The sequence below is a fragment of the Pseudonaja textilis genome, chromosome 1 (genome assembly GCF_049901715.1).
Source record: "Pseudonaja textilis isolate UNSWEBS1 chromosome 1, rPseTex1.2, whole genome shotgun sequence".
NCBI classification, from domain to species: Eukaryota; Metazoa; Chordata; class Lepidosauria; order Squamata; family Elapidae; genus Pseudonaja; species Pseudonaja textilis.
Window position 1 is genome coordinate 212,106,844 of NC_141990.1, and position 12,795 is coordinate 212,119,638.

The following is a 12,795-nucleotide window of genomic DNA, read 5'->3' on the forward strand; positions in this document are numbered from 1 at the left end:
GAATTAGCCTGCAATACTGCATTCTAACCACTGTGCCACCATGGCTCTTGAATACATGCAAAAGATGAATGAAAAATAAGCTGCTCGTTTGCCTAGAATATTATTTTGAGCCAGAATAAAATAATGTAGCCGCCCCAGACTTGAAAATAAATGTAAATTTGTCATGAAAAAATGCTTACATGGAAGTAGCCTTTGATATGATTAGTGCATTCCAAATAAACATGCATACATTTAGTGTCGTCTTTGAAGCTTAGTTGCAATTAATAGAAATGGCAAGTTGTTACTGTAATTAGCCGTAATGAACTTCTTTCTTGCAGTGGCCCAGCTGGGATTTCTCAAAACTACTGCTGCATATTAGGGCCAGTTCAGAAGCAGCAGAAATAAAACAAATGGCTTGAAGATATGAATTATCTCGGCATGATCCATAAGTAACATAATGGCAATTGTCAGGTTCTGTTTTACTTCAAAATGAAATAGCATTACAGAGAAGACTGCCTCTGATTATTATTATTATTTTGGTCCTTTATTTTTCTTCCCAACCTGGTAAGACAAATCAGAATCTGTACTGGGACTTATTGAGGTATGCTGTAATCCTTTCATTACAATCCTAAATCCATTTCAAGTGATATGAAAGCCATTTTGAGCTTCTGGAGGAAATTTAACAAATAAATATGGGAATCGGCAATAAAAATTAGGGTGCTGTAGCTTGGAGCCAATCCTCATTTGGATCCAGGCTGCAAAATCTGGATAATCTTACACAGTAGCTAAGAAGTAAGAGTCCTTATTTTTCTTTGTTACCATTTATTCATTATCCGGACCTTTGCAGCCCAGATTTAGTAGTCCTGCCTATCAGTGATTTTAGAAAGTAACCAGACATGACTTTTCAAAGTCTGGTTCCCCATTAGCTGAACGAAGAGAAAGGACTTTCCAGTAGATCCAAAATCCAGACAAAACATAATGGAGTAAACGTAACCTACTTCAAAGATCATAAGTAGCATGTTTAATTTAATACATTGTAGCTTAAGAGGACACAACCTGTGATACTGTGTCTGGTTGTGGCCTTCAGTGGTTGTGGCTCTCCAGCTCTCTGCAAAAGTTGCTACTAAATTGTAATCATTGTTGACGGAATCCGTGACAGAAGGAATACTTCTTATAGGCAGAAAAATCAGTGCATGAACTATAATCAACATTTTTACTATTTATTTTTGATTGATTTCATGCACACTGTGTATCGTCTATTAATTGCTGGCCTCGCCACAGAGGAAACCAGCATTACTATAAGGCTCCAGTCAAACAGACTGACAGCAGTGATCTAAACCAAAAGAGATGTCCAAACATTTACAAAGGCAGCATTCAGCTATCACAGCCCAGATATCACAGCAATCTATTCTGATAATTCTGGAAACAGACACAGTGAGCAGACTAAGCTTCACTCTGCAAACACATGCTTGATGATTAGTTGCCTGATTTTTGCAGGTCCTGAAAAAAAAAAAAGCCAGCTTGCAAATTTGAGCCATTAGGTCAAGTATAAAGACCTTTCTGTGTACATTAACTCTTAATCCTTATTCATTAATCTTTCTATCTTCTGTCCAGCAGGATGTCTGGATTTAGCTAACTCCCATCCCATCCACTACAAACGTCAGACACACATTGGGAAATAGAATAGCTTCTTTTGATTTTGAAGGAAAGGAGAAATAGAATGACAGAAGCGTTCTAAAGACACCGAAACTCCAAAACTCTTGCATTAAACAGCAAAAGAGAACTAGATGGAGCCATTAGGAACACTATAGAACAGGGGTGTCAAACTCGCATCATCACGTGGTGTATCGTGACTGTTTTTCCCCCCATCGCTAAACCAGGCATGGGCGTGGCCAGTGTGTGATGCATCCGGGCCACGTGCTGTGAATCTGACAGCCCTGCTATAGAACAATGGCTTCAAGGCCAACCTGGCACAAGTTTTTAATCCCTACAAGAAAAAAATATAGAAGTCCACTGCTTGAGTGGTGGTGGTGGTGGTGATGGTGGACTGGACTAGAAGACCACCAAGATCCCTTCCAACTTTATTATAAAAAAAACCTACCCATTACTGTTACTAATGTAAGGAAGGAGTTTCAAAGACTACCACCGTGATGGTTCTGAAAGTGGCTGAGAGATGCAGAGAACAAGCTGGGAGAACATTCACATTTCTATCCAGTACAGGTCCTCCATTAAGATGAGCACAGTGGCCTGTATTTTTTTTATGAAGTCTGAAGCACCATTTGGTGGGAGCGACGTGATTCAAAAATTATGATATCTATATATATTTTTCATCCAAAAAATCTCAATGAATCATAGTCCCATTGGAACGTTGCACTTCTGTGAGCAATATACTGTATGTTGATTATAAACAGTAGGAAATGCAAGAGAATGGTATTTTCCCAGAAGCCAAAGCAGCCCAATATTGTGGATGGAAATAGCATGCAGCCATTTCGTTTAGTGATCATTTGAAATTACGTTACTGAAAAGAGACCCATGACTGGTGGTTTTCACACAACCCTTGCAGCATCCCCATGGTCATGTGATCAAAATTCAGATGCTTGGCCACTGACTCATATTTATGATGGTTGCCGTGCAGGGGTTGCGCCACTGGCTGGACCCTTCCCTTCCCACCCCGCCCACTCATTCCTTATCCAGCATGCGCACCATCCGATTTGCCTGTGTTGGGTAAGTTGCTATTTTTCCTTAACCCGCCCCCCCAACCATCAGCTGTTCTGCTGTGCCAGGAGATTTAGACTGGCTAGAAAGCAGGAAATCGTTGGATTTCTTGCTTTCTAGCTAATCTAAAAGCAGGGCTGAAGCTTCCTTAGGACTGAAGCTTTTATTTTTCAGTGCAGATTCAGGTAGCAGATTGCAGAATGTTAGATGTGAGACAATCTGTGATTCTGTGAGCAACTCAATCTGCCTGTCTGCTTTGCCCAATTTACATATTTACACACAAGCCATGCCCATCACGTGACCAAGCTACGTCCACCCAGCAAGCCATGCCCACCCAGTCACATGACCATCAAGCCACACCCCACAAATTAGGCCACACCCACAGGACTAGTTGTTAAGAAATTTGAATCCCACCCCTTGCCATGTCCTCGGATCACAACTAGTCCTGTGGGTGTGGCCTAATTTGTGGGGTGTGGCTTGATGGTCATGTGACTGGGTGGGCACCTTCTGACAAGCAAAGTCAAGCAAAATTAATATAACCACATTATTATTAACAACTAGTGATTCACTTAACAACTCTGGCAAGGTCATAAAATGGGACAAAACTCAACAATTGTTTTGCTCAGCCATCGAAATTTTAGGCTCCATTTGGGCCATAAGTCAAGGATCACCTATATTCTGGAATGACATTTCATGCTGCCATCCTGGAAAGCTCTCTGAATACCTCAAAGAAACACTGCTTAAATCCTTGATATTTTTTTTGAACCAATGGAGTTTGTATCTGCAGCTCTTAAAACGTTTTGAGGCCAAAACCCTGACCCAGACTTAATATTTGACCCAGCACAGGTCAAAAGAAATCCCTTAGAGATCACATCACCTAATTTTCTCAAGCCACACTCTTTCTAAAAACGTCAGTACAGCTGTTGGTCTTGAGAGAAAGGCCTAGGGCTGAATATTGAGCTTGAAAGTTAAATGTTATATGGGGTAAAATAATTTTACTAGATTACCCCAAAATTACCTTCCTCCTGTTGGCTATGATCAGGTCGAAAGGATTATCAAAGGCTGGAGATAACAGAACTTTGAACTAAAATTGGCTTAATATGGAGCCCTGCAATGCTCATTAGTGAGAATTACTTGAACACATTAATTTCTGAGTTTTGGGAAATATTTTTTCAAAATTGGCATGTCTTAACTCTCATCCCTTTTAAGTAATAGATATAATAATATCCCTGTATCCAAGTGTATAAACCTGTGTGATTTTGGAGAGGTTGTTACTCTTCAGCACCCAGGAATCCTGGTATTTTTGATATTGCAATTACAGCACATTACAATTTTTAGAGACAAGTCATAGATTTTATTTAACACCTATCTTCCAGCAATTCTTGGAGAGAAGACATGCACACTAAACTTGTTAAGATATCAAGATACAAGGAGGAAAGGCAAATATTTGCTGGTTGCAATAAAAGCACAGCAACAGTTGACTTTATTGAACTAACCTCAATAAAGTTCTAGTTTTATTTTATTCGTTACTACCAGACACTTTTTTGGGCAGATTGTGACACATCCATCTTGTTTTTCTGCTCTATTATTTTGAATTTGCCTGCTCTTTGAGCACATTAAATAAATAAATTTGTAATAATGTAGTATCTCAATAAGATTTAAAATAGAAGTCTATGGTGGTAGAAACTTCTGAACAGAAAATGACATGCATTTATGAAAGAAATACTATTTTATTCACATACTTTGCAATTTATCTGAGTTCAAAATACAGTTAAGTCAGAATCATAACATTATAGAAGGTCTTTTATAGATCAGAATCAACTTTCTTCTCATTTGAAATATGTAAGGACTTTTACAGAAGAATTTGATGACTCAACTGAGTAAGGGAAAAAACAACAAATCTGTAACTGGTTAAGACAAGTTCTTGAGAATTCTGGAGCATTTCAGAACAAGAAACATCACCTCTGTATTAATATCTCATTTATGCTGCAAATCTTTCATAAGACATATAACATTCATAAACGCAATGTTTTATGTAAGACAATATACATATTATTCTACTATTCCCATATAAAACCACACAAAATGTATTTTATTCATACATTCACATTTAAAATTAATATTGTGAAAGATGTTCATATATCTCACATTCCAGATAATTATCAATAGGAAAAATACATTTTCTGTATGTAACATGAGGTATTAAGTTATCTCTACATCAGCAAAGCATTTGCTAAAACATTGAGAATGTCTTAATGATACTAAACAGGCAGATCTCTCGCCAGCACAATATTTTCAAGTATATTCCAGATGTGACTGAAATACCCACCCTCTCGGGAGACTCCTATTATAATACAGAAAAGAACAGATAAGTGCATATGCTATATAAAAATCTATCTTGTTTTCTGACTTCTCTCCATTTTTATATTACTGATGTTTTCAAACCCAATGGTGGTGTTTTAAAGACTTGTGAATGGTTTTCTATTTTATTCTAAACAATTCCAAAATCACCTCAACATGACTGCTTGATTTCAGTTTCAAGAAGTGCCATAGCTGTTATTTGTGTGACAGCTTCCAAATCCCCCAGTGGCAAATTTATTTTAACGTACAAAAACATTTGGTGGACCAAACACACTCCTCTTCTTAATTACGTTAGCTTTTTGGAATGGCCTGTTTAGTGGAAGCCAACTTGGTTAATTTTGGGTACAAACACCAATCCTCTGCAAGTAACTTTCCCAGGCTATTTTCCTGTATGCCTCTGCTTCAGCCCGACGGTCTGATGCAGATAAGATGCCCCGCCCTACAATGATGATGTCTGAATGTCGTTTTCTGATAACCTCCTGTGGACTTAGGTACTTCTGCCCAAGGCTATCACCTGCAAGGAACAGCATATGTGTTTTTAGTGTTTTCAGCCAAATGCCAGAAAAAAAAAAAATCCTTATAGAAGTGAATAGATACTGCTCAAGTACAAGGGAAACCATACAGAAAGGGGGAAAAATCTTCCAAAGAATCTTTTATCTCCTTATTGTGTAAGATAATAAAATGCCAATATAGGTTTAATGTAAGTATAAAGTAATGCAAGAGGTGGCAAAAAATAATAACCTCTATTTCTTACAGTGGAGCTAATAAAAAAATTTTTTTTACAATCTGTGGCAAATGGTTCATCACTAGGGGAAAAATCCAACAATTAGAAAATGAATGAAAAAATAGCTGCAAATATCAAACACCCTTACACAAGTATTTTATGTATCCACATTTATAATAAAATCAGTTCTGGGTTGTGTTGAAAAAAGCAGAGAACACCACAAATAATCTGATATTACAAAACAAAATTAGGATTTTTTTAAAAATCCAGCCATTATTATTTTTATAAAGAACTCAAGATAGTAAATATACCTCATGCTCTCCAATAAACCATTTGAAAATTTTCCTTTTCAAGTTGACAAAAGGAACAGTTTCACAGCATTCTCCTATTGTAAGTTCCTGTTGTATTTTTTTTAAATGATCATGTTTTCAAATTAATAGGCAAAATAAAATAACAATTCCTAAAGTACCCCTTTAAAGCAGAATAGTGGCAACAGATTATAGCCATCTAAAAAACTTCTTGCTGCCCCAGTTCATGCCACTTGGTTCTTAAAAAAGCATAGCCAATAGATGGGTATCCAATCTCTGCATGAACACATCTGGTAAGGGGTTGTTTGTTACCTTCCATTGTAATGGGGGTCATTATCAGACTATTCTTACCATCAACTTTAAAGAAAAAAAGTTATTCCAGCAGAAGTAGAAATACCCATTACGAAAAAGCCTTTTAATATTTTCTTTTAATCAAAAAAGGAACATTTACATCAGAGATGTGTGCCTCTTATGAAAGCCATGTCACAGTTGGTTGGTTCTCGGTTAGGTTTTACTGTAGATGCTAAACTTGTCCACATTTGCAACCAAGCCAATTCTTATTCCAGCCAAGGTTACACATTGTAAAATACTTTGTCCTGTTAAAAATGCCATATTTATTATAAATAAGCCACTGCTATTACAACGCTCACCTCCAGCTTGCATCTGGACTCCTGGAGTTAAGTGAAGGAATTCAGGTTTTTCAGTAATTCTGGACCCAGAAATAAATCCCAGAACAAAATCGGAGTGTTCTTCAGCCATTTTGACCTAGAGAACATGCATACATAAGATATGTCACACAACCAGGTAAATTTGCTTTTAACATACTGTAAAATGGAAGGAGAAAAAAAACCCACAACTAAACAGTTGATGCTATTAAAAAAGCCAAAACACACATTAAAAAAAACCCAATATTGTTATTGGCAATACTGACAATACTGACATGAGTCAACAGATGCACATCTCCCTATTTGCAAAAAAAATAAAAATAATATTACAGGTGGTCCTTGACTTGACAAGTAGTTGTTAAATGGGTTTTGCCCCATTTTACAATCTTTCTTACCAGTTATTAAATGAATCCCTGCAGTAGTTAAGTTAGTAACACAGTTGTTAAGTGAATCTGGCTTCCCCACTGACTTTGCTTGTCGGAGGATCACAAAAAGGGATCACATGATCCCAAAGACACTGCAACCGTCATAAATATGAATCAGTTGCCAAACACTCAAATTTTGATCACGTGGTCCTGGGGATGCTGCAACAACCGTAAATGTGAAAAATGTTCACAGGTCACTTTTTTCAGTGCCAGAATAATTTTGAACGGTCACTAAACAGATAGTTGTAAGTTGAGGACTACCTGTATTTATCTCGTAAAAGAATATCTCAATCACAACATTGCACTGGCTCTTATATAACCATTCTTTCTTTGTGTCGGAATCTTTTCGCAATCCCCTTCCATTCTTGCCTATAATCTCCTAAACTTCTAAGAATTATTCTAGTTTTCACTGCCCTTCTCTGGCAAGGATTTCTCCAATGTACTGAAGTGAATCTACATTTCCATTCTAAGCAGCTTTTTCACACTGCCGGAAAATGAGGGGAGGAAAAAAAGATAGGCGCTTTTAAGTATTTGAGTTGCTTTGGTCTTTCAACTCTATTCAAATGAAAGTTCGAACTTACAACGGCTTTCGTATAGTCCCCAGTGGCCAGGGACTCGCTGGAGCTCATCTCACCAATCAAGAGACACCCACGTTGTAAAGGATACCCTACTTCTTTCAGCCCCTTAATAACTCCTGGGCCAGGAACTGCATGAGCATTAACCATATCTGACCACGATGCTATTTGGAAAACACCGCCTGAAAGAAAGAATAGGCAAGTTAACAATTACGAGAATAGGTGTGACTGAAAAAGTTATTCAATCTGACCAAAACCCCTATTTTCACCTTTTTTATTTTTATGGAAATGTTGCCAAGGATTGAGATCAAAAATCCATGTTCCAAAACAGTCCAATCTACAATAGCCAACCCAAGGGGGGGTGGGATGTGTGTGGCTCTCTTCTGCTTCATCATGCTATTCCGCCCTCTGCCATAGGGGAATGGCAGCTGTGTTCAAGCTAGGGAATCATCTCAGGGACTCGGACAGAGTCTAGTTGGAAACAGCCTGTCTGTCTGGCTACCTGAATCAAAATAGCCCTGAAAGACAATCCCATGGGATGGAGGGGGTAGATCTCTCTTCAGTCTAAAGCCAATAGATCCTACCACTTAGGTGTCAGATAACTGTGTCAAGAGCAGAATGGTCAGCCAAGAATGGCAGAAACCCGACCGTATATGATTAAGAGGGGAAAGCTAATTTAAAAATAAAGCAGCTAAAGCACTGAAGTATATTATGGGCTATAGACCAGAATGCAATGCTATGAAGAACTGGCACACACACACACACACACAATGATTACTGAGATGTGTTTATGCTAGTACCAATGGGGAAAGGCTCAGCTGGATAAATATATTCCAATGTCCAAGCATTCCTTTGTCACAAAATCACTTTCCATGAGATGGGCGTGGAATAGTAAAAATAAAGAAATGAAAAATAACATACATGCTCAGCACTGAATTTGGATGATATTTGGGATAAAATTTATTTTAAAAGAAGTTCAGGCGGTTTGAAGATGAAAAGAAAATTTGCGCTCAATCAAATACATAGCAATTCTTTGACATTCAAAATGCCCCAACAAGTGGAATAGCTCTGCAGAGGTTACAGTGTAGCTGGGGAAATCAAATTTACCTTTGTACTGATGTTTCACTGTATTTCCAATGTCTGCAAATTTTCGGTCTTCAAAAATCAAGAATTCGTGCCGAGCAGCGAGCACACTCAGCTCTTTCACTACTTCCTGAGTAAAATCATCCAGAATATCAATGTGAGTTTTCAAAATGCAGATGGATGGTCCCAGAGTGTCAGCCAGCTGGAGCAATTCTTTGGAACTGTTCACGTCAGCAGAAAGGCACAAGTTAGACTGTTTTTTCTCCATGAGCCTGAGAAGTCGAGCAGCCAGAGGATGAGTGCCTGGCAGCTCAGCCCGAGACGCGTAACTTATTTCTTTGCATACCCTTTTCACAGGCGTGGTGCCGTTTTGCTCAGATGGTTTAAAAATATTGTCTTGAATGAATTTTTCCACTTTTGCCACCGTTTCAGAAGTAATTTTTTCCTGCTGTTCCAGGATTTTGAGAATTTGAGACAAGCCGCACACGGAGTGCAGCCTAATTCCATGTTTTTCCAACATGGCTTTTCCTCCTTGTTCTCTGTCCAACAGCACAATGGCATCAGTAACCTTCAGTCCTTCTTTCCAAAGGACCTCTGCAGTCTCCAAGACACTTGAACCGCTGGTTACTACGTCCTCGATGATCAAGCAAGTCTCTCCTGAATTAATTGTGCCCTCCACAAGGCGTTTGGTTCCTTTAACAATAGGAATAGAAAGGATCAAACATTACTATGAAGCCTTAAAATACCGTTGTCATTAATAAATATATATGTGCAATACATCATTCAAAAAATCATTTCAGTGCAACACATTTGCATGTATATTTACTAATTGTGCACACAAAATTTACCTCAAAACTCTTTTCTACCAAAAGAGAATAAACTGATAGCAATTGACTGTCAGTCACATCTTGCTGATTTACTCTTGATACTCCTGATTCTCAACCTGTGGTCTGCAGACCCCCTGGGAGGGGGGGGTGCAAGATGTCATCACATGGGGTTTGTGAAGGCTTGAATCAGAAAATCATGCTTCCTTATCTTGAGTTAAGTCTTGGGGGTTCATGTCCACGAAAGGTATTTAACGGGGGTCCATGGTGAACAAAAGGTTGAAAACCACTGACTTATACCATCAAAATGTAAAATTTAAATGAAATTTTATTCTTTTTACCATGATCTTTGGCTTCCTTTCTCCGTATAAGCATTGGTATCTTGTTGGTTGAGCAGATTATTGTAGCCAAGGGCAAAGCTGTGTACGGAACTCCACAGACAGAATCATACTTGAGTGCGGCATCCTTTGCTGAACAGAAAAGGAGATCTGCTACCTGGGAGAATGGTTTTAAAATGTATTTTATTAGCACACAGTATATCTATCTACCAGTGAGTGAAAGTTTAAAAAGGAGTTTTCAAAATCCTCCTAGGGCAACATAAAAAGTTTGGTCTCAGCTTCCAGACAGAACAGTTGAAAGAATAATCACTTATTTATCAGCTTAAACAACTGGATAATTAAGACTGCATTACATTAGTTGTTTCTTTACATCATTTGAAGCACAAAGGAGACCAAAGAAGCAATTGTTCCTTTATCAAATATTCAATAAATAATCATCTGAAATATGTCTTTGATTTATATGGGCAAAAATTATTCACCTCACTTATATAATTTCCCTTGTCCCTAATCCTTAATTTGTGTTCCCACTTATTCTTCAGATTTTAATTTCTGAAGTAAAGCTTCCTGGCATTTGACAATCATCTCCAAAGCACCCAACTTCATAATAGTATCAAGTGTAACTTGATACTAAACATTTTCTACAGACTTCCAAGACCAGACCAGACTGCCAAGCAAAAGCAAGCATTTTGACTTCTAGCAATCAATTAAGTGGGTTTACACACTACCCTCACACACATTATCTGTCTGGGAAAATGAGATGCCTGCTTTTCTTAAAAAATCAGCTATACTTCAGCTTACTTCCTCAAGGATCAGGTGGCTATATTGCTAAGAAATTATTTGGTACTTTTGACTTTAGCCGATACATAAATTGTGACCTTTCCTGGACTAGAATAGTCTGGTCAGAGTGATGCATATTTTAGTAACACGTCTGTGTTGTTTTAACCTATTATCCTGTGAAGATGGATTTGAACCTTTATCTGGTATATATTGCTATTGTTTAAAAAAAAAAGCAGCATGAAAAATCAGATACAATTATACCTACTCTACAGGGTCTGTCCAGGCTATCTCCTGAAATCCAAATTTTGCTGAAAAACTACAAAATCTACAGATACTAGCCTTTGTGATTCTTGGAGAAGAATCTCTTCATAATCTTGGCTATGAGCAATGTTTACAATCCAAGAAACAAAATGAGAGACTTCTCAGAGCAAAAGATTCTGCCTAAGCCTAACTGATCTAAAAATCCTACCCACTTCTATATCATTGCCCAGGAAACAACATGGGTATGTCCATTTTGGGCCCCCTACATTAACTTTAGCTGAAATAACGTTTAATTACGGCTGCTATGATTTGGATTGCAAATACGGGTAGTTCCCGAGATACAATTGAGGCCAAAAATTTATGTTGCTGAGTGAAACATTTGCTAAGTGGGCTTGTCTCATTTTACGACTTTTCTTGCCACATTTGGTAAGTGAAATCACTGCAGTTGTTAAATTAGTAAGACTGTTGTTAAGTGGATCTGGTGTCCCCAATTGGCTTTGTTTGCCCGAAGGTCACAAAAAGTGACACTAGGACACTGCAACCGTCGGATCACCAGAACACACGGGAATGCTACAACGGTCATTAAGTGTTTTTAAAAAATGGCCCTAAGTCCCTTTTTCAGTGAGCTGCTGTAAATCGAGGGCTACCTGTAATCCCACAATCTCCGACAACAGTAAAGAGCTAAAGATTTCCACCTCTCTTTGCTCAGCCAACGATCAGCCCTAATTTTGCAACCCCGTGCTAGTAGGCTGAGTTTCATTATTTTTTTCAATGGGATTTTTCAAGGCTTTTTGATCAGTGCCTTTGAAGTACCATTTGCTGGTAGAAAGCCGGCGTCACACAACCTCCTGACCTGGGAGATATACACGTGAACCGCTCCCACCTCCAGCAAAGGAAGCAAGGCAGCACAAAAAACCTTTTGTAGACTCCAAAGCGCATCTTCGGCATCAGCCCCCGGAATTCCTGCGACCGACTATTGGCTGGCTGGATTCCAAAGGCCACGCCTTCTTTTCCTTTCATCTAACTTAGCCCCGCCCACTCACCATAACCGCTTTTACCGTTCACGCCGGGTTGAACTTCGCGGGGTTTGGACGGATACCTTATTTAGCAGCGCCGGATGCGACACGATGACGCGGAGGTCGATGTAGACCGGGGAGACCAGGCCGCTCTTCAAGACGAATTCCCCGAAGCGCAGAGCCTGAACTCCGTACAGCTCAGACGCCAGCGACTCCATGGCGCTTTTCGCTTTCCTTGTACCGCGCGCGGACGAGAAGTGGGGTGGGGGTAGCCGGCGCGTGCGCCGCGGACCTTGTCGCCGAGCAATGACGAATATTTAACAGTCGATTTTTGAAGCGTGGCTTGGAACCCGGAAGCGGCAAGTGACGTCGCACCAGGGCAGAAAATGGCGTTTGCGCCCTCTGCCGGCGTGGAGGAGCAAATAATGGGCGTGGCTGGAGAGTTTTCGCATTGCTGAGTAGGGGCTTAGTAAAAGGGGAATATCGAAAGTGTTGGTCTAGGTTTAAATTCACAAATCATAGTTTTACCCGGGACGCGCCAAGATAGAACTTGGTGGCATTTGGACGATGGGCATCATGGGGCATTAAGGGAAAATGTATGGAGACCTCGGTTCAATATTCCCTTTGATGGTTGTGATCAGTTCTCGATATTGTTTTATCTCCAACTTCGTGAGCATGAAAATCAGGCGTGACTCGTGTATTCTGCCTTTTGGTGTTCTGTAGTTTGGCTATTTTAGTGCCAAG

General features: G+C 39.2%; 1 protein-coding gene across 3 annotated transcripts; it reads right to left on the bottom strand.

Annotated features, from left to right (window-relative positions):
• Nucleotides 1-4,404: 4,404 nt before the first annotated feature.
• Nucleotides 4,405-12,356, bottom strand: UMPS (uridine monophosphate synthetase). 3 transcript variants are annotated; one of them, XM_026708026.2, is made up of 6 exons: nt 12,135-12,356; nt 10,001-10,154; nt 8,860-9,528; nt 7,759-7,934; nt 6,738-6,852; nt 4,405-5,569 (listed from the first exon to the last, which is right to left on the bottom strand). In XM_026708026.2, the coding sequence occupies exons 1-6, from the start codon at nt 12,267-12,269 to the stop codon at nt 5,388-5,390; spliced, it is 1,431 nt and encodes a 476-aa protein (XP_026563811.2). In that variant the 5' UTR covers nt 12,270-12,356; the 3' UTR covers nt 4,405-5,387. The 3 variants fall into 3 exon arrangements, with proteins under 3 accessions (XP_026563811.2, XP_087776523.1, XP_087776522.1); XM_087920397.1 differs by having other exon boundaries at nt 10,001-10,129; nt 12,135-12,349; XM_087920396.1 differs by having other exon boundaries at nt 4,405-5,038; nt 12,135-12,341.
• Between the last annotated feature and the right edge of the window lie 439 nt (nt 12,357-12,795).